The sequence below is a fragment of the Pipistrellus kuhlii genome, unplaced genomic scaffold (genome assembly GCF_014108245.1).
Source record: "Pipistrellus kuhlii isolate mPipKuh1 unplaced genomic scaffold, mPipKuh1.p scaffold_m20_p_3, whole genome shotgun sequence".
NCBI classification, from domain to species: domain Eukaryota; kingdom Metazoa; phylum Chordata; class Mammalia; order Chiroptera; family Vespertilionidae; genus Pipistrellus; species Pipistrellus kuhlii.
The window spans coordinates 53,168,550-53,195,109 of NW_023425529.1; the positions used below are offsets into that span (position 1 = coordinate 53,168,550).

At 41.7% G+C, this 26,560-nt stretch overlaps 1 protein-coding gene and 1 pseudogene across 1 annotated transcript; both read right to left on the bottom strand.

The window, feature by feature from the left end:
- Positions 1–8,965: 8,965 nt before the first annotated feature.
- Positions 8,966–10,959, bottom strand: LOC118729508 (annotated as a pseudogene).
- Positions 10,960–15,466: 4,507 nt separating this feature from the next.
- On the bottom strand, positions 15,467–21,233 carry AVPR1A (arginine vasopressin receptor 1A). Its single transcript, XM_036457792.2, has 2 exons — positions 20,231–21,233; positions 15,467–17,682 (listed from the first exon to the last, which is right to left on the bottom strand). The coding sequence occupies exons 1-2, from the start codon at positions 21,165–21,167 to the stop codon at positions 17,396–17,398; spliced, it is 1,224 nt and encodes a 407-aa protein (XP_036313685.1). The 5' UTR covers positions 21,168–21,233; the 3' UTR covers positions 15,467–17,395.
- Between the last annotated feature and the right edge of the window lie 5,327 nt (positions 21,234–26,560).

Sequence of the window (26,560 nt, forward strand, 5' to 3'; positions counted from 1 at the left end):
ATTGGTGTGTAAATAGGAAAAACTGAAATTCTATGTTCTTCCTCGCTCTCACTTTCCACTTCCTCATTCCCTAGGTGTAACCACTGTTAATATTTTGGTGTATCCAGATCAACTCTCAAATATTTGGTAAGTCACAAAAATACCAGTAATTTTTTGTTGTTGGAATTGTTTTAAAGCTATACATTAAAAAAATGGATATCTTATATTGTCTTCCTATTCTAAAACATATTATGTCTTACTTACTTAAGCTTCATTTTATATACCTCTTTAAAACTTAATTTTATTTATATCTGCTTCACATTTTGCATTATTTCTAGACATTAATATTGTAAAGGAATTGTGTGTGTTTTTCAATATAGAATTGATCCTGAACAACATGGTTTGAACTGCATGAATCCATTTAATATGTAAATTTTTTTCAATAAATTTACATTGGGCCTCTTACATCCTCACATTTTGCATTCAAGGTTTGAAATCTGTGGATGAGGATGGCCAACTAGATATTATACATCCTTCTTTGCCATATATATGGGACTTGAGTATTCATGGTGGAGTGTGGGAGGAGGTGTTTTAGAACCAGTGATTAGGAACTGTACCTAGGGAATATAGTCAACTTTTGGGGGAGTCAAAAATTATATATGGATTTTCGACTGCACAGTCCAAAGCACTTATGTTGTTCAAACTATATTATCTTTCTTATTACTGGTGATATAAACAAAAGCTCCTTATTTTTGTCTTTTATTCGTTTTAATAGCTTTGCAATGTAATATTTTGGGTTTTATGCTACATAATCACATAATGAGAAAACTATGATAATTCTGTATCCTCCATATTTGTCCCTTTGTTTCTAGTTAAGGGTTTATTGCCTTTTTTTAAACTTTTGGAACAACATTAAGTAGTGATGGTAATAACAAATTTTTATTGGGCCCAGGCTGTCTCTAGCTGCAACATTTTGGGTGAAATTGAGTCTTTGAGAGCAGAATTAGCTAAGTGAAATCTCAGCATCCTTATTGCTGAGCTCAAATCCTGGCTTTGACCTCCCTAGAGAGACAAACTTGACAAGTTTCTTTTATTCTCCATGCCTCCCTCTCCTAATATCTAAAATGGAGTAATAGTAGTTTCTTTTCATTTAGTTTTTATAAGTATTAAATGAATATTTTTAAGCATTTACAATAATTTTGACACCAGAGGAAGCATTGAGGCATCGAGTCCAGAATTAGTGCTTTATTTCCTCAATGTCTTTTAATGCACTAATAATTCAAACAATAGCAATGTCCTTCTTTAAAAACATGTAACTACTAAAGTGTAGTATTCAGTGTTTTCCTTTTCTTTTCTTTTTTTCATGATGAAGTCTACTAAATTAGTTCAATATTTTCAATTCCAATATTTCCCAAATATTATTTTTTATTATTTGGAATCTGTGTAAATTTATAATACTATTTGTATTTCTGTACACATATGCTGCTAGAAATGAAGTGTGGGTTTTCAGTACAGGGAAACCTCAGTTCTCAAAATTAATTCATTCTGGAAGGCTATTTGAGAAGTGATTTGTTCAAAAATTTAATCATTTTCCCCCATTTATAAATAATGTAAATTGAATTAATCTGTTCTAGATCCCCAAATGATTCTTTTTTAACCTCTCTTATCTACATTAGACATGTTACTGTTTAATCTATAAATGAACACTTCTTTTCTTAAGTTTGTTGAACCATCCCCTACTAGTCTTAACCCAGTGGTTCACAAACTGCGGCTTGCGAGCCATATGCGGCTCTTTGGCCCCTTGAGTGTGGCTCTTCCACAAAATAGCATTTGCGGGCACACACATAGAGTGCAATTGAAACTTTGTGGCCCATGCGCAGAAGTTGGTTTTCAGCTCTCAAAAGAAATTTCAATCGTTGTACTGTTGATATTTGGCTCTGTTGACTAATGAGTTTGCCGACCACTGTCTTAACCAAATCACTCTTAGCATTCAGTCCAGGAGTGTCTTTCAGGAAGTCAGTATGTAGCATCTTCACTTGTTCATATATCACTGCCTCCCAAATGCTATCACCTGCCAACTGCTTTTTGTTTAACCAAATCAACAACAGTTTTCTGCCTCTTCATTGTCTATGATCACTGTTATTTTCACACCCTTTGCAACATTAGCACTCTTGATGGCCTCTTTATGTTTTAAAATAGTGCTAATTTTACACTTTAAGTATGAAAGAGATCCTGAATGTTTTACTTTTCTGGATGAACACTGTGACTTCCCATATGTTCTAAATGTTCTACTGGGCAAATACTGTGACATGCTTTCAGCACCTCTTAAAGTCTTTCTGAAGCTCATTATTTATAATACAGGGTCCAGTTTGAGGACTATGCAGCCTCCTTTTTCCTATCTGAGTGAATTGGGGCTCCTCCAACCATGATGGTTACAAGGCAATGCTTGGGTAGGAGGGGTGTCTTAGGGAATTAGGTTGTCCTCATGTAAGGAAGAAAGCTTATCACCTTAGCCAGTTTGGCTCAGTGGATAGAGTGTTGACCCGAGGACTAAAGAATCCCAGATTCGATTCTTGTCAAGGGCATGTACTTTGGTTGCAGGCTTGATCCCAGGCCTTGTTCAGGATACATACGGGAAGCAATTGATGTATCTCTCTCACATAATGTTTCTCTCTCTCTCTCTCTCTCTCTCTCTCTCTCTCTCTCTCTCTTCTCTCTTTCTCTCTCTCTCCATTACTCCCACTCTCTCTAAATTAGGGGTGTCGAACTCAATCAGAGAAGGGGCCAAAATCTAAAATCCAGCCTAAATCGCGGGCCGAATGGTTTACTGAACAGTCATAAACTGTCATTGTGATGGAAACGCAGCGGAGTGCAGTGATGACAGCGCGGTGCGGGCCACATTGCAAGGCCTGGCGGGACGGATTTGGCCCGCAGGCCTTGTGTTTGACACATGTGCTCTAAATAATAATAATAATAACAATAATAATAATAATAATAACTCAATGGAAAAATATCAAGTGAGAATTAACAACAACAATAAAAATTAAAAAAAAAAGAAAAAGAAAAGGAAAGAAAGAAAAAAATCCAATTATGTATATGTGTTATGGAGCCCAGAAATAGGGATGCTCAGATGCTGGCTCATGAGCACTCCCCTTTCCTTCCCCAATTGAGTTCTTATAAATAAGTTGAATAAGTGCCAACTTCTTTTTCTAGTAGAGTTTGTAGTCTTACTTTCTAATTATAATGATGTAACACTGATTATTAAAATAATTGAAGTATTGATATGGATATATTTGGAAGATTGGAGAGAAAAGATGAAGGGGAATGTGCTCCATTTCTTATAGCAGGAAGTCAATAATTTAAAGAAAAAGTATATTATTTAAAAGTATGGTAATACTTAACCTCTGGAAAACACTTTTCATTATCTTAGTACCATTTAATTTTTTAGATTATATGCATGTATTACATTGTTAAAATAGGAAAAACAAAATGAAAAAGAAATAAACAGTATAAACATAGTAAAGATAAAGATATGCAGTTATCAAACAGAACATTTTCAGTCGCTTACTGATGCTACTATGAGATGACTGTGTCCAGGGCTTTGGGAATATAGCTTAATCATCTTCCCTGTTATGGGAGAGACTCTCAAGTGTCCCCCTTAGAAACAAGAGGCTGAAGGGATGGGCATTTATGAAGTAGATTGTAATCATAGGGCAGTTAAGTAGGAAAAAAATCTCCTGTACTAGAGGGCAGTGTTCCCCTTCACTGCCATCAGTGAAATAGGCTCCCTTTTGAAAGTTCTCTTAATTTAGCCTTTGATTTCCCAAGTCCATTCTCTTTTTCTGAATTCTAAGTCTGGAATCTAGGTAGAGCAAAGGGAAATTCTGAGGGCAGCATTCTGGTGCAAGCAGCAGAGTAAGGAACCTTAGAGACCACTTCTCCGGAAATGACCAGACTGGACAATTTGATGTGACCGTACCATTTCAGAGGCTGCATATAGCAGGTATGGGACCAAAATGGTCTTGAAGCCTTGAAATTCGTTAGGCAATACTTTTCATTACCATATAGCACAAAAGCTCCAAGGCTTGCTACTCAAAATGTGGTGTACTGATCAATAGGCGGTCTTCACTAGGGAGGCTGTTAGAAATCCAGAATCCTATAATCAGCTCTTGTCAATGATAGTCTGCAGAATCAGATCATGTACATTTGAATAAGATCCTGGGTTACTTGTGAGTTAAAGTTTGAGAAGCACTGGTCTGAGGAACCAGGATGGGGAGATCATCACATGGGCTGGAGAGGATTGTGTGAGCTGAGCGAGTGTTGAAAGGCCAAGCAGGAAGGAGCTGACCTCTGGATGGGATGGGCTGAAGCCAGGGGGTAGCAGAAGCTGACGCGACAAGTCAGGCTGTGTTACAGGGCCAGGGGGGCCACATAATGTGGTGACGCCAATGTCTGATGCCAATTACCATTAGCGGGAAGGAGAAAGAATTTCAGATTAAGAAATGAAATAGTCTAGTTTAGAGACTTGTCTTTAGCTTCAACACCCTGCCTTCCATTGGAAAGGCATGCACAAGATGGCTAGAAATAGGAACCAGTTTCAAGGTCAGGGAAGTTATAGCTGAGGAGACATCATTTCTCCTTTCTTTCTGAAATGTGCAGAGACATATTTTCTGCATTTGAATAAGAGAGAAAAATAACACCTAATTAAGCCTGAAATATTTGGTAAGAATAGGAACATTCATAAAACCTAATGATAGGTGTTCCTCCATCTCTTTTTTTACAATGGAACTACTGAGCAGGTCACACACTGCTAATTTCTATAGATAAATTAATTAATCCAAAGATGTGAAACAGTAAAGACTCATTGTCATAGCTCTTTATTCTAATGAAGATATAAATCATATTAGCATTTTATTTCCCAAAGATCCTGAACTTTTAATATCTCCTGGAATGTCAATGTAGGCCATGAAAATCTGACTTACAGTCCATACTCAAACAAAAAAGGCTGTGAATGGTTTTGAAGCAAATTAATTTCGACATATTTAGCTTGTATTTGACATCAAAACAATGCCTTATTCACTTACTCAAAACATTCATTTCCACGCCATTTGCATAACAACTCATTGACACTATATTGAAGATTTCTATATATTTTAAGGATTACATTATTTATTGAACAGTTTATATATCTGTTTAAGGAAACTACCAGCTTTGCTTAGGTAAGTAAGCCACTTAAAAATCCCTGGAGGCTGATTTTTAAAAATATATATATTCTATTGATTTTTCACAGAGAGGAAGGGAGAGGGATAGAGCATTAGAAACATTGATGAGAGAGAAACATCCATCAGCTGCCTCCTGCACACCCCCTACTGGGGATGAGCCCGCAACCAAGGTACATGCTCCTGGCTCAGAATTGAACCTGGGACCCTTCAGTCTGCAGGCCGATGCTCTATCCACTGAGCCAAACCGGTTTCGGCTTGGAGACTGATTTTTACACTCATCTAATGCAACCATTTCATTGAAGTTCCTTCAGGATTTTTACAGATAAATTATAACTTAAAATAGAAATAGAGGTGGGGGGAGAAGGCATTTATGTGTATTCACTAAAAGTCCTAAGTGGCAGGTTTTCCTCTTCTATCTTTGTCATTAGGACCCCTGTTTCCATCCTAAGCAGCTTAGACCACTTATCTGCACTGTCTTGGGTCAGGAGTTGGGCAGATTACTTTGATGCTGTAGTCAGTACATGCTGTTTCTATAAAATGAAGCAACTGAAGCATAATTATCAGCTGGATACCTAAAACATGTTCATACTTTGTGTTTTGTTTTTGAAAAATTGAAGTTAGATAAGAGTCTTATCCAAGCTCTTTGTTATCTCCAAAAATAGTCTTTGGGTTCTTTGACTTTTCTAAAGGCTCTCACTGTTAGCAGGCTGTTCTGCTTTCAAAAGCTCCTTAGGAGTGAACAGTTTTGGCATGTCCTGGGCCCAGGATTTCTCACCGTCAAGGACTTGAGGGGCAAGACACATCATTCACAATCAGATTGTGGAAGAGCACTGTTCCTTTGAAAAACGTTGTGCCATTAGCTAAAAATTGAGCCACAGCTGGAAATTGGAGATGGGTACATGGAGAATGTTTCTAAATTGGCAGGAGGAGGTGGGGAAGAGGGGAAGAAGGGAAGTAGAAAAAAGAGAAGTGGTATAAATGCCTCTAGCAGAAATCCTGACAAATGTCTGGGCCTAGGAGAAAGGCTCATTATGGCAGGGGTTTTTTAAAACTTATATTTCCTTTTGTTTGAAAATATCTTAGAGTTGTTGTTGGGTCTATTTTATATGATACTGTTTTACAATAAAGTAGCAATTAGGTAAGCTGGAGTAAAGATCTGGGCCAGGGCATTAAGGACACAGTGGATATTAAAATTTAACATATAAAACTAAAGAGAAAATAGAAAAAGTCATTGGTTTCCAAGAGTTGGGAAAAGGACTTTTAGGCAGTGAAAATACTCTGTCTTATACTACAGTGGTGTATATATGCCATTATACATTTCCCCAAAGCTATAGAATGTACAACATCCAGAGTGAACCTTAATGTAAAGTATGGACTCATTCTGATTATGATGTATCAATGTAGGTTCATCAGTGGTAACAAATGGGCAGTAGAGAGAGGGGATATATGGAAAATCTGTGTATTTTCTACTTAATTTTTCTATGGACCTAAAACTTCTCTAAAAAATAAAGTCTATGGAAGTATCTATATCTATATCTCTATATCTATCCCAATAGTTTGGGCATTTGCATATGCTGGGCTGCTATGGAAAGGAAAGTTATAGTATTCTCCTCTAAGAGTATTATGAGATCAATATCTGGTAGAGTATTTTGAGATGATATTAAAACTGTGCACCTATGGGAATAGAGGGCAATTCAACCTAGATAAATATTAATTGGGCGAAAGTTACACAAATGATTAAAAGGGCAAAATCTGAACTATTTAGGCACCTTCTATGTTTTAAAACCAGTATAAAAGAAATGAATAAAAAATAGCTGAATTTAAAAGCTCAATATAGTTTGAATTCTTTGATCTAGGAAAAAACAACACATCATTCCTTGTGGAATGAGAATGGCTCCTATACTTGGGGAAAACACCTTTAAAGACAATGAACTGGCCCTCACTGGCTTGGCTCAGTGCATAAAGTGTTGGCCTGTGGACTAAAGGGTCGCAGGTTTGATTCTGGTCAAGATCATGTACCTTGGTTGCAGGCACATCTCTAGTAGGGCGAGTGCAGGAGGCAGCTGATCAATGTTTCTCTTTCATCCATGTATTTAACTCTCTATCCCTCTCCCTTCCTCTCTGTAAAAAATCAATATAATATATTTTTTTAAAATAATAAAGACAATGAGCTGTTTTGAAAGGCATAGTCTACATGAGAGTGTTTTAGCCAAATAAAAGTTAAATAGTTCTGCAAAACAAAGTGGAGGAAATATTATTTTCTGATAATTGGAAAAACAAGGGATTTGAGAGGAGGATTGAGTAAGATAGCAACCAGCAAGGTCATAAAGGGAAGAATAATTAGAGGCTAACCCCTTAGAAGAGATGACCATGAGCCTCTAGGGGAGTGCAAATGAATCACTGTCTCTTCTGAGTAATAATCGAAGTGCTCACCAGACCCCCAACCTTCAGGAAATCCCATCACACAGAATTGTTGGAAGAAAGGTGGCAGGAGAATGAATGAAGAAAAGTAGTCATGAGAAGTAAACTAATGGGCTGAGGATTCAGAGTTCAACAGAAGCAGGAATTAGTAATAATCCTCAGGATTCCTCTTAAATCTATGAAAAGACACAGACTTTGCCTTGTTTTTCCAAATGCTAATCATTCATACTAGTGGCCCAGTGCATGAAATTTGTGCACAGGGGGATGGGAATATCCCTCAGCCTGGCGTGCATCCCCTCCACTCTGGGACCCCTGTGGGATTGGGCCTAAACTGGCAGTCAGAAAACCCCCTTGCAGTGTGGGACTACTGGCTCCTAACTGCTCACCTGCCTGCCTGCTTGATCTCCCCTAACCACTCTGCCTGCTGACCTGCTTGCCCCCAACTGAACCCCTCTCCTGCCAGCCTGATCACCACCAACTGCCCTCCCCTCCTGGCCTGATCACCCCTAAAAGCTTCTGCCTCAGTCCTGCCACCATGGCTTTGTCTGGAAGGACATCTGGAAGGCTAATGGTCTAATTAGTATATTACCCTTTTATTAATATAGATAGGATATGACATACTGCCATAACTATAACATATCTACCAGTATTACTCTATGAGAATATGAACTTCATGCAATAGGAAGACATCTAATACATTACATTGTATATGTTGTAAGTAGTAGGAAATACTGTATTTGTAGCAATAATATATACTCTGTGACTTCCCTTCCTGATCTGAGAATAGTTCCTCAGTTCTTTGAACGTTTCCCCTAATGTATTTTTTTTTGTCATTCAGTGTAACTTTATTTACTGTTTATTGCACATGATTTGAGGTCTTTAATTTCTAACCACCAAAGATTCAAAGGACTATTTTTTCCATGAAGTTTAACATTAACATCAGTGAATTCATGTATTCATGTGTTTTTATTGTAAACATCTGAATTATTCACAATGTTGTAGATCCTGAGCTCATAAGTGTGGACCAGCACAGGCTTGCAGCAAGCCAGGAAGCCACTCTGCAAGCAAACAAATACTCTACATAAGGAGAAAAGTCATAGCATAACATTTAATGTCCAACCTGAGTCACCTCAGAATGTTATATATATATTGACTTCTTAACTCATATAGTATCGGGAATGCAACTGCTTGGTTGGTGATGGGGTTGACCTGGTTTTGGGAGGATTATTCCTGAAATAATTAAGGAAAGGGGGGCTCAGTCTTTCTTCTTGGTTGCTTTCTCCTCTTCAGCGACTTCATCTTTCTTCTCATCCTCAGCTTATTGAGCATCTTCTCCTTCTCCTTCAACTCCTTCCGTCCTCAAATTCTTTGTTCGCACCTTCTTTCTCTCCCTCTCCTTCCTCTTCCTCAGCCTCTTCTTTCTCCTTTTCTTTCTCCTCCTCTTCAGTTTCTCCCTCAGAAGGGGGTTCATCCTTAGCTTCCTCGGCTTTTGCAGCCTCAATGGTCTCCTCCACCTCGATCTGCTCCTCCTGGACATGGCTGGTGTATTAAGAAGGGAAGGAGCAAGCGGATATCAAGTAGGAGCGGCCTGTGAACCACCATAGGCAGATCACCAAGGACCTGGGAACTCTGGGAGTAGCCACTGTCTGTGCTTCCCACGCTGATGAAACTGAGCTGGGTCTCTTCAATTCCAAGTTTCCTGTAAGCTGCAATGTCAATGTCCAAGTCATCTTCACATTGAGGAGGTCCTGGTATTCTTTTAAATATCCTGCCATGCCATTTCACTCTTTGTGGATCTCAACTCATTTTCTAATTTGTTGATTGTGTCCTGCATAGCACTAACATCTACGTTCTGCTTATCCTCCAGCTCTTGCAGCTGCTTTCCCAGCGCTTTGTTCATGCCCCGGCTTGCTTCCAGGAATCTCCAGGGTCTTGGCCTTGAGCAGTCCCTGTCCCGCACCATGTAGGTGTTCTTGGCAGCACTCTAGGTCAGCATGGTGAAATGGCTCTTGTACCATTCTTCAGTATTCTGCATGTTCTTGGCAGCCAGCTTCTCATACTGGGTGCAGATATCCTTGAGCATAGCGGAGAGGTCAGACTTGGAGAACACATCCATCTCCACGGAGATCTGAGCATACTGGATCTGTGCCTGCAGCTCGGTGATCTCCTCTTCGTGCACCTTCTTCAGAAAGGCGATTTTGTCCATCAGGCTGTCCACGCACTTTTCTAGCTCAGCACCTCTTCCTGGTAGCTTGCCTGCAGGTTGTTCCCAGCCACTTCGGAGCCCCAGTGCCTCCTAACTGCTTACTTTCCTCTCTTCTCCAGGGACAGGGTGTGGTGGGGCAGGGCACAGGCATCCCATTTTAATTTTAACCCAGGCCTGCTCCACTGGTGTCCTCCGGTGACCCAGGGGCAGACAGTGATCCTGGTGACCCTAGCCATCCCTGCCTATGGATCCCGCAGGCGACATCAGGCGCTGTCCATGCCTGTCCCGATCGCCCCCTGGTCCCTGCAGGCAGTGTCAGGTGCTGCCTGCTGGAACTGCCTTTTCCCAATTGAAGATTGGACTCCCTGGGCGAAGTCAGGCGCTGTCTGACAGGTCTGCCCAGTCCCGATCGCTGCCTGGACCCCACAGGCAGCATCAGGTGCTATCCATGCCGTCTGCCTGGTCCTGATCACCGCTTAGACCCCAAAGGTGAATCAGGCACTGTCCATGCCGCCTTCCCAGTCCGATCACTCCCTGGACCCTGCAGGTGACATCAGGCACTGCCTGCTGGAACTGCCTGGTCCTGACCATCTGGACCCCGGGGGCAGCATCAAGTGCTGTTCATGCTGTCTGCCTAGTCCCTATTGCCCCCTGAACCCTGCAGGCAGCGTCATGGACCTCCCGCCAGGCCTGCCAGGTCCATGGTGGCCTGGACCCTGTGGGCTCCATCAGGCTTGCCTGCCCCATCTGCATATGCAAATTTACCTGCCATCTTAGTTGGGTTTATTTGCATGTTAGTGCTGATTGGCTGTGGGCATAGTAGGTATGGTCAACTAGCATCTTTCTCTTTTATTAGTGTAAATACTAGAGGCTTGATGCATGAAAATTCATGCACTGGAGGAGGGTCCTTCAGCCTGGCCTGCTCCCTCTCACAGTCCAGGAGTCCTCAGGGGCAGAAAGCAACCTGGCAATCAGGGGAAGGCAACACCCCACACACCTCTGCTGCTGCCACTGCTGGCAGTGCAAGCCTCAACCAGCCCTGGTTACCTGATTCTTGGGTGGCCCTCGGTGACTGGGCAGCTGACATATGAGGCTTGTCTGTGCCTTAGGCGTTGCCTGGACAGCCACCATCTAAGGCTTGCCTGTGCCTTGGGCCAAGCCTGGGTGGCTCGGGGGGCTGAGAGGACTGGGGGACTCCAGAGGCAGGTGTGCACAGCAGCCAGGCTGACTTGGGAGTGGGCCCAGCCTTGCCTTATGCCTGCCACCCCAAAAGGGCTGAAGAAACTGGGTGCCACCATCTTGGGGCTGTGGGTGCCACCATCTTTGAGGGTGTGGCAGTCAATTAGTATATTCCCTCCTTATTGGCTGTGGGTACCACCATCTGTGCATGAGGGTCAATTAGCATATTCCATCTTTATTAGATATCCTATCTAATAAAGGTGGAATATGCAAATTGACCATCGCTCTGCCACAAAGATGGTGGTGTCCATAGCCACAAGATGGCGGCGCGCCCAGTCCTCTAAGCCCCATTGGAGTCCCCCAGTCCTGGGAGGGTGGTCACTGAGAGTGGGCAGCGTGAGTGGCCTGGCAGAATGCTTGCTTCGTCACTGAAGTGATAAGGCAAGCATTCCACCTCAGCCACGGAGGGCACAGAGCAGCTGGGAGGAGGGCATGGGAGAGGGTACACTTACATCACTGTAGGTCAGGCTGAGTGACCCCCACCCCCATGCACAAATTTTGTGCACTGGGCCTCTAGCATATATATATATATATATATATATATATATATATATATATATATGATGTGTGTTAATATCTACATTAATTTCATTAATTAAGCAAATATTATAGACACTGCTACTATATGAAGATGCAAAGATGAAGAGGAAATACTTTCTATTTTTAAGAGAAACATGATTATGATTATTATGAAGACAGATCAATAAACCAACATTGCAATCATTTTGATATGTCATAGTGTAGATATTTAGAGGGCATTAGAAGAAAAGAAATGTTTAGCTCTAGAGATTATGGAGGGTTAAAAATAGAGAATGAATGAATTAATAAATCCTATACTAGTGCATTTATTTTTTTAATTTAATTTTTAAATATATTTTATTGATTTTTTACAGAGAGGAAGGGAGAGAGATAGAGAGTTAGAAACATCAATGAGAGAGAAACATCAATCAGCTGCCTCCTGCACACCCCCCACTGAGGATGTGCCCACAACCAAGGTACGTAACCCTGACTCAGAATCAAACCTGGGACCCTTCAGTCCTCAGGCTGATGCTCTATCCACTTAGCCAAACTGGTTTCCGCAATTTCTTTTTTTTTTTTTTAATATATTTTTATTAATTTCAGAGAGTAAGTGAGAGGGAGAGAGAGAAACATCAATGATGAAAGAGAATCATTGATGGGCTGCCTCCTGCACACCCCAACTTGTGGATTGAGACCCCAACCCAGGCATTTGTCCTGACTGGGAATCTAACTGTAACCTCCTGGTTCATAAGTAGATAATCAACCACTGAGCCCCACTGACCAGGCCACTGCTGCATTTCTTTATATGAGTATCTTCTGGTATACATGGAGCTTTTAGTTCAATTTTACCTGATTGATAGGACCTTTTAAAAACATGTTTTGTTAGAAATCTTGTTTCTTCTTAAGCACTTATAAGTCTATGAAAATAACAGTGAGTTCTAGAATAACAGTATTTTAAAATAGAGATTTCAGATTCTCTTTCTTCCATTCTGGGCATTCACTGTTTCTAGAATTTAAGCCAAACCCAAAATAAGCCTTTTAGTCCATGCTATTAGGGTTTAACTTGTCAAAGAAAAAAAAAAATTGAAACTTAATGTGATTTGAATTCCAATTTTAAAAACTATGAAACAGGAAAGAGATTTGATCTATGAGCCCAGAATTCAATCTCATCAACTTGTAGAGGCAAATGGACAGAGATGACATTTTTAGGCTAGGATGACATACCTGACCTCAGTTAACTGATTATTTTGGTTGTCTTAATACAGACTAAAAGAAAATTAATTTGCTTTAATTATTGTAATTTATTGAAAAGGCAGTTTTGACATTTCATCTGTTCTAGATACAGTTAAAGAATGTAAACAATGCCCTAACCGGTATGGCTCAGTGGATAGAGCGTTGACCTGCAGACTCAAGGGTCCTGGTCAAGGGCATGTACCTTGGTTTTGGGCACACCCCCAGTAGGGAGTGTGCAGGAGGCAGCTGATGTTTCTCTTTCATCAATGTTTCTAACTCTCTCTCCCTCTCCTTCCTCTCTGTAAAAAATCAATAAAATATATATATATTTTTAAAGTAATATAAACAAAAACATCTTTGTATTCACATGTAAAGCTATCAATAGCTACCAGCTCTAAAGCATTTCTTTGAGTTGTTCAAAATCAGCATAAATTGAAATATATTTCATCACTAAACTAGATAGTAAAAAATTATTTCAAACAACTTTGAGATTTATTTTTATTTATAGAATCAAGCCAATACACAGTAAAATTAAGAAATAAATTCACCACTTATTTCATTATAATGCCACAAGACTTTTTTTTTTCAAAAAAGGACCAAATATTAGGTACAATTACAAAACATTTCAACATCCATCAAAACCAGAATCTTAGTTTCCCCAAGAATACACATTCAAGTTCATCTGTATAGCATAATAAGCTAGGGGATATAGAACATTTGAACAACATGAATTCTTAATACCTTTGTGATAATGAGGAGCTAATACATCATAGAATATATCATAAGTCCCATGATAGAAAAATAACTGCCTTTATGTGTGGAAGTGCTAATTATTTCATATTAATAATTAATAATTATTCTGACATTACTATCAGATTTATTCTCAGAGTTTCTCTTCTGTATTCCCTAATTTGACCCTGGGACACTAAAATATTTAACTCGCTCTGTGACACTTTATTTTTATTTGAATATAAATCAATATAAAAAGATATGATGTGAGTTTATATTATATAAAATAAAAAAGTAAATAATGGCATTTAATTTTTAGCCATAATATATATTTTTGATATGACATACTATAGGTAAAATATATCTTTATTCATGATAAATTACTATATCTAAAAATTGACTTAGAACAATATTTTTCAAATGCTTAGGTATGCAGTGAAATCACACAATTTGTGTGATGCAGCCCCATTTCGGTTGCCTTGAGAAGATAACTCTTCTTATGAATAGTTCTTACATTTTTGCTCAAATTTGAATATAGAATTATTCTCTAGTATTTATTGTTCTGTGTTATTCATGATTCCAAGTGTTGCTAATGACACTGAGAGTGCTAAAAGGGCCACAGGGAAGGAGAAAGAGGAAGGGGGGAATGGCTGCTTCTGCACCCCCTGCACTAGATCCCAGCTGCCCTGCCTGGGCTTACTTTAACTAGAGCTCCTGCTTCCAGAATGAAAATCCATTAGGACTCAGTTCATGTGGACGGAAAGGGGACTGAATACCCGGGGTGGAGGCTAGGTTCCATGTCTCTCTAGATAGCTCCTAATTATGCTTTCGTGGTAGAGAAAGCACTGAAGCTACAATATAATTTAAAGCTCTGCGTGTCCAATCACGTTCCAAAATTGCATGATTTAGAATCTAAAGTTTATAGAACTTTATTATAATTGGATTGCTTTACTTGTGCTATCATAGATTAAAGTTGTGTTTTTTAATTACCAATGGTTTGTCCATTCTAGGAACTATAATATGTTTAGGAAGATACTGCATGTTATTAGGATTACTAGATTTTTCTTTTTCTCTTTAAAAACCACACCCTTCCTTCAATCCTGGTTGAAGACTGCTTTGATGATGATAGAAATTCTGTATGTATGACAAGTATGTAGTTAACCATGGAATTTCACTAGTTTTTTTTCAGTTATGTTCCAAATGATATTTTAATATAAAAGCTGGGTAGTTTTATACCTTGAAAATACATGTCCAAAATTAATCCATTAAGTACATGATATACTTTACAATGTTATTTTTTTTCAATATCTACTAATATTTATCAAATACCCAGTGGACAATACCACCAGTTTCTCCCTGCAGTGATTATCTATCAATCACTTCTCCACTTCCACGTAGATACATTACTATGGTGTACTTGCAGGATCTCCCAACAAATAATTCTGCAAAATAAAAAAGTGATACAACACATTTATTCTTAACTGCAAGCCTAACCCACAGAGAATGAGACCTTAAACTTGCTTAGTGCGGAACTAGCACTGGATCTTCTGGGGTCTCCGAACTTTGTTCTGTATCTCACCTCCTGATGCATTTAAAAGGAGAAAACAGAGCGGGGTAGGTTGATATGTACCTGATTTGATAGATGTTCCCAGAAGTAAGATTGAAACTGAATTGTTTTACGTTTGGCAACCTATACAAGAAGCATGAGGTTATTGTTTTGCAACTAGATTTAGAAAAAGAAGTGGATTCATCTTTTTTTCAACCCAAAGGATTTAGTTTTTGAACTATCAAAGAGGAGTTGTCAAAAAGCTGACACTGTTACAGAAGGCAGGGTGATTGAGATGCTGCCATGCCTCAACTAATAAAGAATTGATTAATTTAATTGATACATCATATTGGAGAGTACCCTTTAAGAAACATTTTTATTTTTGAAAAGTATACTTCTAAGACCTAAGGGCTTAATGTCCATAAAACATTTGCAAACATTTTTTTAAAGGTATATCAATCCAGGGAGTAAAAGGCCTGAGAATTTGGAGAGGCAAGAGAATGAAGAGGAGTGAAGTTGCTGGTTTCAGGTTCTCACAATGCAATCCAGTCCTCAGTTTTTATCTACAAAGTTATTTTTTTTTAATAAAAATTTAAAAAGGACCAACAATGCTATTAAAATAACTATTACTTCCTTTAAGAGATGCAAAATATTTATGATGTATCCGCAAATTATTGCATGGTCTCTAAGAAGGAAAAGGAGCCAGACAAAATAGCAGAACAAACCCACTGAGTTCCATTAATAAAAAATGCAGTAACAACAGCCAAACAGTGTTGTGATTTATCTCTGTTTGGGAATAAGAGAAACATGCTCTCGGCTGGCTTTGATTTACCTGCACTCAAAGGAAAGCAAGTTCTGTCTTTTAAAAAGTGGGAAACAGGCAGAAGTTAGGCTCAGCCGCGCTGGCAGTGCTTTCCAATGAATCAGCGAAGCTATATTTAAGTTTTAGGATATTTTATATCCCAGACATGAAACCAACAAATTCTGGTTAATGAAAAGTAAACAGAAAAAGGCTGAGCTATTCTCAAGGCCCCAAGATTATAATAAAACATCCTCTAGTGTTTGTATAACACTTGGCAGTTTATTTACGAAGATCTTTCACACACTTATTTCATTTAGTCCTCACAATGACTCTGTGAGGAGAGTGCTATCAACCCCATTGTATAGCCAAGGACATAGAGGCTTTATGAATTTTTAAATAATTTGCCCAAAGCCATGCATTTAATAATGAAGAAAACCAGAGGAGATGCAGAGCAGTTATTTTTTGTTTTGTTTTGTTTTTCTATCTCCCTCAGCATCCCGGAGAAACCCTGCCTTTCTTCTACCCATGCTGGTCAAAGGGTGGGAGATGGGAAGGAAAGACCAAGTTATTTTTAATTAAGTGCGAGGGGACATTATATATCCTGAGTTCCTCTTTAGCAGACTTTCTTATCTATGAATTTGGACTCCCCAACCATGAAGCAATGATCATGTTATTATCCAGCAAACGGTCTTGTTAAGGCCTATTTTCCAATAGCAGTGTGAGAGTTGGACACTGGTCAAAACATTCTAGAGAAAGTCTGCATAGTACCTTGGACAATCCACTTCTACTTCTCTAATAAAACTGAGTTTTCCTGATACAAATGTGACTTTAGAACGACCTTGCAGGAGAAGAAAAGTATTATCAGTGAGTTGACACATTTTTCTAACCTTCAGCATCTTAGTCCATTGGCATTTCACAACCAACAAAGCATGAGGAACCTAGAGGAGAGAACTGCCTGTTCTAAACTTCCTGTTTTGGAATTTTGGGTGATTTATAGCTTCTAATAAAACTTTCTTCTTTCCACTTTGAACCAAACATGCCCCTTTGAAGCCTTTTCTAATTCATTTTTGACTCTTAATGCTGATGGATAGTGAGCTCACTTTGTTCAGAAATAAGGCCCCCACGTTATATGACTTCTAAACCAATCAAACCTTAGTTATATCAGAAATAAAAAGAGAAGAAACCAACAGCAAAATATAAAGTCAGGATGGTTAAAGTTTTTCCTTTAGAAATGTCTGTTATATTTCCTTTAGGAACTTGTTATATTTCTGGGAATTAGGCCTGAACATTGTAGTGTAGCATGTTTTTATTATTCTGTATAAACCAATTCATAGCATTTGGTCATAGCAATATGAAAATGCAACCAGAAACACAGTCTTATACCCAACAAATTGGCATATGCTTATCTGATGTAGTTCATTTGTTCTCAAGATGATGAGCTGGATTCAGCCAGTGGGCAAGAAAGTCTATCCCAAGAGTCAGTCGCATGACTGAGGGGCTCAGGTTGAAGCAGGAGTGAATTTGATGAACTTGGAAGATTTAGGTGAGTCCTTCCACGTACCCATGCTGTTTGTCGGGCTCTGGTTGACAGTGTAAGAAGTCTGTCTTCTGCTCAGACTGTCAGAATCTTCTTTGTTGAATGGTCGCTTCATGTTGTAGCAACACAGGAAGCTTTGAACACAGTCTTGCAGGAGATGGCCACTAAAAAACATGTATATCCAGGGGTTGCAGCAACTATTCAAGGAAGCCAGCAATGCCGTGATGGTGATGGCCGGGTTTTCCGACTCTAGGAAAAGCATAAGCAGAGATTGTTCAAATAGTCAAATGCAAGTAACGGAGCACTGGATACATTTATTTTTCTATTGACTCATGAAAGTAGGAAAAATTTATGGGTTAATATAGAAAGTGAAGGCTTTTGTTTATCAAGCAGGGAAATAGGTGGTGTGTGGGAATTGCTTGACTATAAAATATTTTTTGTAAGGAAAATGCCTTGAAATGAACTCAGATATTTAAAAACACTCTTAAAATGTTTAAGTAGAATAAGTAAGTGGGATTTTTAAGAGGTTAAGAATATTAAATAACTTATTTTTTAGAAGTTTGCATCCTTTGTTCTAGTACCAGCATGTGCTAAAGGACACAGCACTTACAGAACTGCTACAATTGCAATGAAATTTCAAGAGTCTGTAACCACATACACCAAATTTTATTCATCCCAATAACTCAGGCAGAAGTATGACACCCTATACCATGTTTAGTAATTTAAAATTTTTAAATATTAAAACATATTCCTGTAATAACAAAATTATACAGAAGGGGATTGTTGAAATAGTTCCCTGGAGAATGCAGTATTTAGTTGTTGTTTTTTTGTTTTTGTTTTTTGGGGTTTTTTTGTTGTTGTTGTTAATTAGGAAATTCTTTTAATTTAAACAGAAAACCATCTTTGATTGTGGTTTAAAAATTAAATTATATTAAGAACAGTTGAATTAGGAAATTCCAACAGGCTCTTGAAACATTTTACTAGTATGTTAGTTTGCCCTGTAAAACTATGTATTATAATCTTTCACTTTCACACTAGAACAATAGATAATATGCCTTTTTTGAAGATAGCAATAATTAGCAAGCACTGACTTTCTCTTGATTATCAAATACAAGCCTGGGTCTTCTCACTCATGCTATGCCAGAATAAATTACAGGTTATTTAATTATACTTTGTGCTAAAATGCTATACTTTTAAAGGTGGTCATTATCCATGGCTAAGAATATTCAAAAAAGAATGGAAATCATCAACATACCTTCACATAAATGAAGAATATTTTAGTAATCATGTCTAAATTCTGATAGGTAATTATTAGGCTGATTTTTTTATTTGCTTGGCAATAATTAGGAAGCTGCTAAGATCAAACAAGACAGGAAATGGTAAACCAAAAATATAGAATTTATGTTATATTTTTCATCGGTAATATTATAGTCATGCATGAATTTTCATTTCTTTGAATTAAATTCACACTCAAATGTTTTATGTGCGCATATGAATTCAAAGTATTTCACATATGCTCCCTAGTGAGTCCCAAATAACAGGAGGACAGTTCTTCCCAGATACCCATTTACCAACTACAGTTGTTGGTAATATTCCTGTAATACAGTTCTTTTGAAAGTTTTTTTTCTTAATAAAAGGAAATATATATTTCAAGGCACAACATTAAATCATTTCTTTTGGGGTACATTCTAGTGAAGTTAGTTTTTCTAGTTTGTGAAGGAATTGAAATCAAACAAGCTAGTAAGTGTAAGGAACATTCTTAGTAAACTATTGCAAAGGTTGCATGAAGAGGTGTATAGCTGTGTGGTCAAGTTACGGCTGAAAGACTAATTAATTAGTTGAACAAATTTAGAGTTTATTAATAATTCTACTTTGAAATCCCCTCCAAGGAATGTTAAAGTAGTTGTTAGAAAAGGATTGTAAGAAATGGAACCCTAGCTAAATGCCAAATTAGAATTATTGACTTCCTAAGACTCTTTTTTCAGAAAGAAAAAAAAATGTACATTTTATCCTTGCTACAAATTTTTTTATTAATTGTGATACTTTTCAAAAACTAATGAAAAGCAGTTGTGACAGTAAAAATATTTCCTTAAATCCAATAGATTTTAAAGTAAGATAATTAACATGGAGGTTAGTGATTGGCAAAAGTCACTCATATATGTATTGCCCATGGACACAGAAACTGCGCAAATGGGGGCAAATGGAGGACATCTGTAATAGTGTCCACACACACACACACACACACACACACACACATAAAAGTTTAGCATGATTGCTGGACTCAAAATCAACACATAGCAACAATATATCAAAAATCAGCAGCAACCAGTTAGAACGTAATTAAAAAACAAACTTACCATAGCATGAAAAAGTATAAAACTCCTAGGGAGAAATCTAATACAACACATGAAGGCCTTTATGGAGGAGAATTATTAAAGTTTATTGAGGGAAAAGAAAGCCAGCCACCTTGGAGTTGTGTGGCTCACTTTAGGGCATGGTTTCTGGATTTGTGGTCTTGGGATCACTGCAAACTACAAATGCAGATTCCTGGGTCCCGTTCCAAAGCTACGGAATCAAACTGTCTGAGCTGGGGACCCCAAGAATATGCCCTTTTGAGAATTTCAGCCAAGGTGTAATTCTCATGCGCACAGAAATTTAAGAACAATGGTCCTAGGGGATATTATGGAAAGAACCCCCCAACACACACACACACACACACACACACACACACACACACACCCTACCCCCTGCCTCAGGACTCCATCCCAGCACCTTCCTCCCTGGTCCCGACACCTACCGACCCAGTGGAGGTTCTCGTCCCAGACGGACCACATCTGGACGACGAAGAAGGGCGTCCAGCAAACGACGTACGCCGTCACGATCACGAAGGTCATCTTCACGGTGCGGATCTTGGCGCGGGAGATGATCTTCACGCTGCTGACGCAGGGCTCCAGCAGCAGCCCGTTGTGGAAGGCGCCGCCGTCGCCGCCGGAGGAGCCCTGGGCGGCGGCGCCCCCCTTGCCCCCGCGGGGCGCCGTCTTGCCGCGGACGTTGCGCCAGATGTGGTAGCAGATGAAGCCGTAGCAGGTGCCCAGGATGACCACGGGCGCCACGAAGATGCCGCTGGTCATCCATGTCACGTAGGCGCGGGGCCCCCAGGGCTGGATGAAGGTGGCCCAGCAGTCGCGGGCCCCCGTGGCGTTGTCCACCTGCAACATGGAGAAGATGAAGTACTGCGGCGTGCTCAGCACGAAGCTCAGCGCCCAGGCGGCGGCGATCATGAGGCGCGAGCGGCGCGCGGGCTGCTGCAGCGTCTTGAGCGGGTGGCACACGGCGATGTAGCGGTCCGCCGTCATCACCACCAGCATGTACGCCGACACGAACATGGCGAACACCTGCAGGTGCTTCACCACGCGGCACAGCCCGTCGGGGCCCCGGAACCGGTAGGTGATGTCCCAGCACAGCTGCGGCAGCACCTGGAAGAAGGCCACGGCCAGGTCGGCCAGGCTGAGGTGGCGGATGAAGAGGTGCATGCGGGACGTCTTGCGGCGGGGCGTGCGGTGCAGCGCCAGCAGCACGCTGCTGTTGCCCAGCACCGCCACCACGAAGGTCACGGCCAGCACGGCGATCTCCACCTTGGCCAGCTCCTCGTCGCGCGCGTCCCTCGGCGGATCCCCGCCTGCCCCCCGGGTGGCGTTGTCCCCGCTGCTGGAGTTGCCCCTGGCGAAACGCATCCTGGCCGGGGAGGCTCGCTCCGGACCCGCCGCGCTCTCTCCGGCCCGCGCCCGCCGCTCGCTCCGGGGGCTCCGCTCTCCCTCCGGGGGCTCCGCTCGCTCCGGGGGCTCCTCTCGCTCCGGGGGCTCCGCTCTCCCTCCGGGGGCTCCGCTCGCTCCGGGGGCTCCGCTCTCCCTCCGGGGGCTCCGCTCGCTCCGGGGGCTCCGCTCGCTCCGGGGGCTCCGCTCTCCCTCCGGGGGCTCCGCTCTCCCTCCGGGGGCTCCGCTCGCTCCGGGGGCTCCGCTCTCCCTCCCGCAGTTGTCTGTCTCCGGGCGCAGTGTCCCACCGGCCAGCCGCGCTGCTCTCCGTTGCTGCTCTCCCCCTTACCTCGGAGGAAGCAGGGGAGGTGCGCCCCGAGCCTCTGGAAGCAACGGGCTCCTAACTCAATTATTTAGGCGGGGTTTGCTTCCTCAGAACGCGCGCTCTCTCACCCCAGTGGTTGGAGACTGCTCGGTGCCTACTCTCCCCACCTCCCTACTCCTTTTTTTTTTTTTTTGGGGGGGGGGGGGGGAATGATTTTCCAGCCTTAACGTAGGCGACTTGTCCTCTTTGCATCACAGCTGCAGGGGTGGGTGGGACCAGGAGACCTGCCTATTCCTCCGCATAAAAGGCGGGATCCTATCGCGTTCCCGCTCTTCTGTACCAAAAATCAAGGTGCACAGGACGTGTCGTGCCTTTTCTGGGATTGCCACCATTCCCTCAAGCCCCCCTCCATGGCCACCTCAGCCCCACATTTGACTTAAGCAGACGTGGGCAGTCCCTTTCCTAGAAATCCCGAGTTCACTCTGTCTGCCCGGCGCGCCGCTCTTGCGCCTGACACCGGGAGGACGCCGCCTCCTCCGGCCAGGTCTCACTCCGGAGTGCGGGGAGCCTGGCCCAGGTTATTCCCTGGGATTCTCTCTCTTCCAGCCTCGCCACTCCCTACTCTCCTCTGCCAAGTAACAACGGGTGGCTTGGAGGGTGCGGGCTCCCCGGGAACTTCTTGGCTGGCTCCCGGTTACCCTGCCCGCGTTTGCGGAGGGCAGAGACGCACTCACTCGTCCCACCGCAGCCCTCGTGGCCGCCGCCGGGCGTGTATCTGCAGCGGGGGAAAGGGTTGTCTCCCGGTTTTCCAGTTTCCCCCGTGCTGGGAGGAGACTTAGGAAGTTTTCTCTAAACTGGATTCCTGGTGTTTTCTCCCGGGAAAAGCCTGATTCCCACAGGGGGGATGCGCGGGAATCGGGCCACAGTGGTCCGTGGGGACATCGTCTGGTTACGGCTACATCGTGGGGACGTCTCTCCTGGTGGACAGAACGCAGCTGCCGGAGAGCGGCCACCCAGGCTGCGCTGTCCAGAGCGCAGGAGCGGGCAACTGCCAGGCTCTGGAGCTGGGGGGTGGGAAGGGGTGAGGGGTTGGGGATGAGGATGGGGGTGGCAGGGAAAAGACCTGTAAGTTACTAATCAGTTACTCTGGACAGCTGGAACGCAGCTGCTGGCCCAGGCAACTCAGAAATGCTCTTACTATAGTAAGAGCCTTGCGTTTTAACTTCAGTGAAGATATGCATTGAAAGACAGCAAGGGGGAACTGTTTTCAGGCTACTTCAAGAAAGAAAAAGAAAAAAAAAAACCTACTCTACAGATACACGAGCGTGACTTATTATTTTGTTAAATATATTTTTATTGATTTCAGAGAGAAAGGGAGAAGGAGAGAGAGAAACATCAATGATGAGAATCATTGTTTGGCTGCCTCCTGCACATCCCAAACTGAGAATGGAGCCTGCAACCCGGGTAAATGCCCTTGACCTGAATTCAGCCTGGGACCCTTCAGTCCACAGGCTGACGCTCTATCCCACTGAGCCAAACCAGCTAGGGCGACTTATTATTTTTTTTTAATCAGAATGTTCGTGTATTGTGACCATGGTATATATTTGCTTCAGAAAATTATCTGTGAAATGTAGGAACAGAAACCAAAGCTTTTCTGAGGTGCAGTTCTCAGCGGCAATTCCACTTGGCTTCCCAGTTCATTCCTGAGGAGTCCCAAGGTTGTGACATTAAGGATGCTAGACTTGGCCTTTAGAGTTTGGCTTCACTGTGGCTGTTTAAACGTCAATTGTACATCTTAAGAAATGGGAATAAAAGCACCTGCTTTATCTATTATAAGGTTATCGTGAGAAGTAAAACAGTGCTCTGTGTGGGGAAATGCTCTCAAAACTACAGGCTCTGTTGCCCTGTTTCATGTTCTCCAAGATATATTTTTTTAAATATATTTTATTGATTTTTTACAGAGAGGAAGAGAGAGAGGGATAGAGAGTTAGAAACATCGATGAGAGAGAATCACCGATCAGCTGCCTCTTGCACACTCCCTACAGGGGATGTGCCTGCAACCAAGGTACATGCCCTTGACCAGAATCGAACCCGAGACCTTTCAGTCCACAGTCCAATGCTCTAAGCACTGAGCCAAACCAGTTTTGGCATGTTCTCCAAGATATTTTAAGAGGAAAAAGATTTTAAAAGTTCAGAGATGGCAATATAGTAAGTAAAAGGTTTCCAGACCACCTGTCTGGGAAAATCCTTTAAGCAATTAATTAGGTCACTGACTTTGAGAGGTGGCCCCTTTTAAATCACAAATTACATTAGTGCTCCTATGAGAAATAATGTCTGACCCTAGCGTCCCTGGGTATTGCACAGGTGGTCCATTGACCAGACTCTGGCAACTCATTGCTCTTGGCCCTACACCGTGGAGTACAGCCTTTAGGTTTCCGAAGGGGAGGGGTCTGCAGTACAGCGTCACTGGAGTTCCTTTGGGTGGTCTTATTCCCGAAAGCAGTGGTGGAGGCCTCTCAAGAAATCATTCATCTGTGTAAGCCCTCTGGTCCAATAATCAACCATATCCAATTTATGAAAATAACTTGCTAGTTTACATCAGTGGGCACAGTTGGAAGATATTTAGTGAACAGCAATGTTAGTTGTCCTCATGCATTGTATGTATGTATCTGACACATATGGAGATGTGTAATATATGTATTTCAGCAGGAAAATAATGCTCAATGCAGATTCCAGACCCCACTCCCTCTTTTAATCTACATAGTTTAAAAAAAATGCATCTGTCTAAATTTTAGTGGTTCCATATTCAAATGAAACCAGGACCAATGAAATATACTAGTAGACTCAGTATTCATGTACCTCACTGGAACTGCTATGAAAATTACTCAGTGGGGGTAAAAAAATTGTGGTCGTAAATTGTGAAAAGAACATAGTCAATCATTTCTGTGAAATCTTGTGCTTTTTCTTAGAGCAATTCACATTTGTTCTGTACTTCTACTAAAACTTACTACTTTCCCCTTCTGACTCTCAGTGGATTCCAGTTAACATGCTTCTAGAAAATTAACAAATATCTGTGGCACATCACTAGGTCATAAGCTAGATTCAAAAAGGTATGTAGTGATCTCACTAGCATTTATTAAACATTTTGTCTGTGCCAGACATTGTCATAAGTGATTTACAAGCATTACTTCATATAATCCTCCCAATGATTTTATGGGGGTCATTTCATTTTACATTTGAGGAAACATAGGCACAAAGTGGATAAATAACCAGCCTTGGGTAGCAGAGCTGGTCAGTAGTAGTAGGAATAGGATTTAAACAGAAGCAAGTGACTCCAGCAGAGTTTTCAGTCTTTTTTTTTTTTTCTCTCTCTCTCTCTTTAAATTTTATTTTATTTTATTTTTTCCCATTTTTTTATTGATTATGGTATCACATAATTGTCCTCATCCCCCCAATCCCATCCCAAGCCCCTCCCTACATATGCCCTCACATATACACCCCTCCCCGTTGTCCATGGCCACTGGCCAGGCCCATATGCATGCACACAAGTCCTTTGGTTGATCTCTTCCCCTTTACCCCCACCCTCCCCTACTTTCCCTCTGAGGTTTGAAAGTCTGTTCAGTGCTTCTCTTTCTCTGAGTCTGTTTTTGTTCATCAGTCTACGTTGTTCATCATTTCCTCTAGATGTGTGAGATCATGTGATCTAAGAAATACCCTTGTAAGAACCTAAACTGAGACAAGCCATAATGGTTATGCTGAGAGGCAAATGAATCAGTCTGTAGTGAGTTCCTTTCTGGACCAATAGTTCTTTTGAGTCTCAATTTTAATGTCAAATAGTTCCTTATGTATACATGTCAGCCATGATATTTCAGATCTGGTTGGTGGTCAAACGGTGGTGATGAAGGTCCGACAGTCTCTGGTTTGGTCCTGGGCATCCTTCAGCAACACGCAGATGCTGGTATGGCGAGGTGTCGTCAGCATCTTCCATCTCTGAATTGTGTCTCTTCTGTCTTCATGGCTGGAGCACTTCTGTCTATTCCTCTCTGTTACAGGATTCCAGATGGTCTAGGAGCTGTTTTCTGAAAATATACAAACATATTCTTGACCAAAAGTTAATAAAGGGATATTTTTTATAAATTTGACTTGGGATCCTTTTTCTTCCCGTCCCCGTCCCCCCACCCCACTCCAATGATTTTCCTCTGGCTTGTTTTGACACCATGTGTGTATTTTCATGGGGATCTTTCTGTTAGCATTTCTAATGAAGGTTAATTTTCTAAAGTACAAATTTTTTAGATGTAAATTATTCGCAGGATATTTTTCCTTACATGATATTCTTCCACTGTCACCCCCTTATTTAATTTAAATAATAGGAGACTTTTGGAAATTTTATAATGTAGATTCAGGTGACCACAACTGTTACCTGACCTTTCAGCTCATGCCAAGGCTGAAGCACCATGGTGGCTGGCACCATGGATCTCTCTCCTGCCCAGTGGGGTGAGCTGGACCCTCTCTGGAGAAGAAACATGGGTTCCCAAAAATATGAGATCAGCACCCTGGCCTCATCAGCAGGTGAGGGTTCCCAAGGCAGGTGCTGGGCGTGGAGCCCATGGGGGCATAGACTACCAAGGAGTCAGACCAAAACTCACATCACCCTGCTTGGCCCAGAGGATGGCTGGTTAGCCAGAGATGGGTAAGATTCCTCAGGGAAGGAACAACCTAAGTCAGGCACAGTTGCAGGGGGGCCATCTGGAGAGAACTTGGGGGTCAACAGAGGTGGGGCACAGACCCTTACCCCCCCCCCCCAAAGTGGCAGGCGCCTGAACCTTCTCCCATTCTGAGGGAGGTCTCCTGCCCCCATGGCTGCTTCACTTCCCATGTACAGCTCAAACCGGGACCCAGGTAACAGACAGAGACTTGGCTGACAGCAGCTGCCCTCTCACTGCAACAAGACTTGTTTGAGAGGTCTGGTACCCATGGTGTGGAAAAGAGGGTTTTTAATATCTAAATCCAGCCTAGTACCAGGAATGCTCAGGCCCTTCTCAAGAAGGCA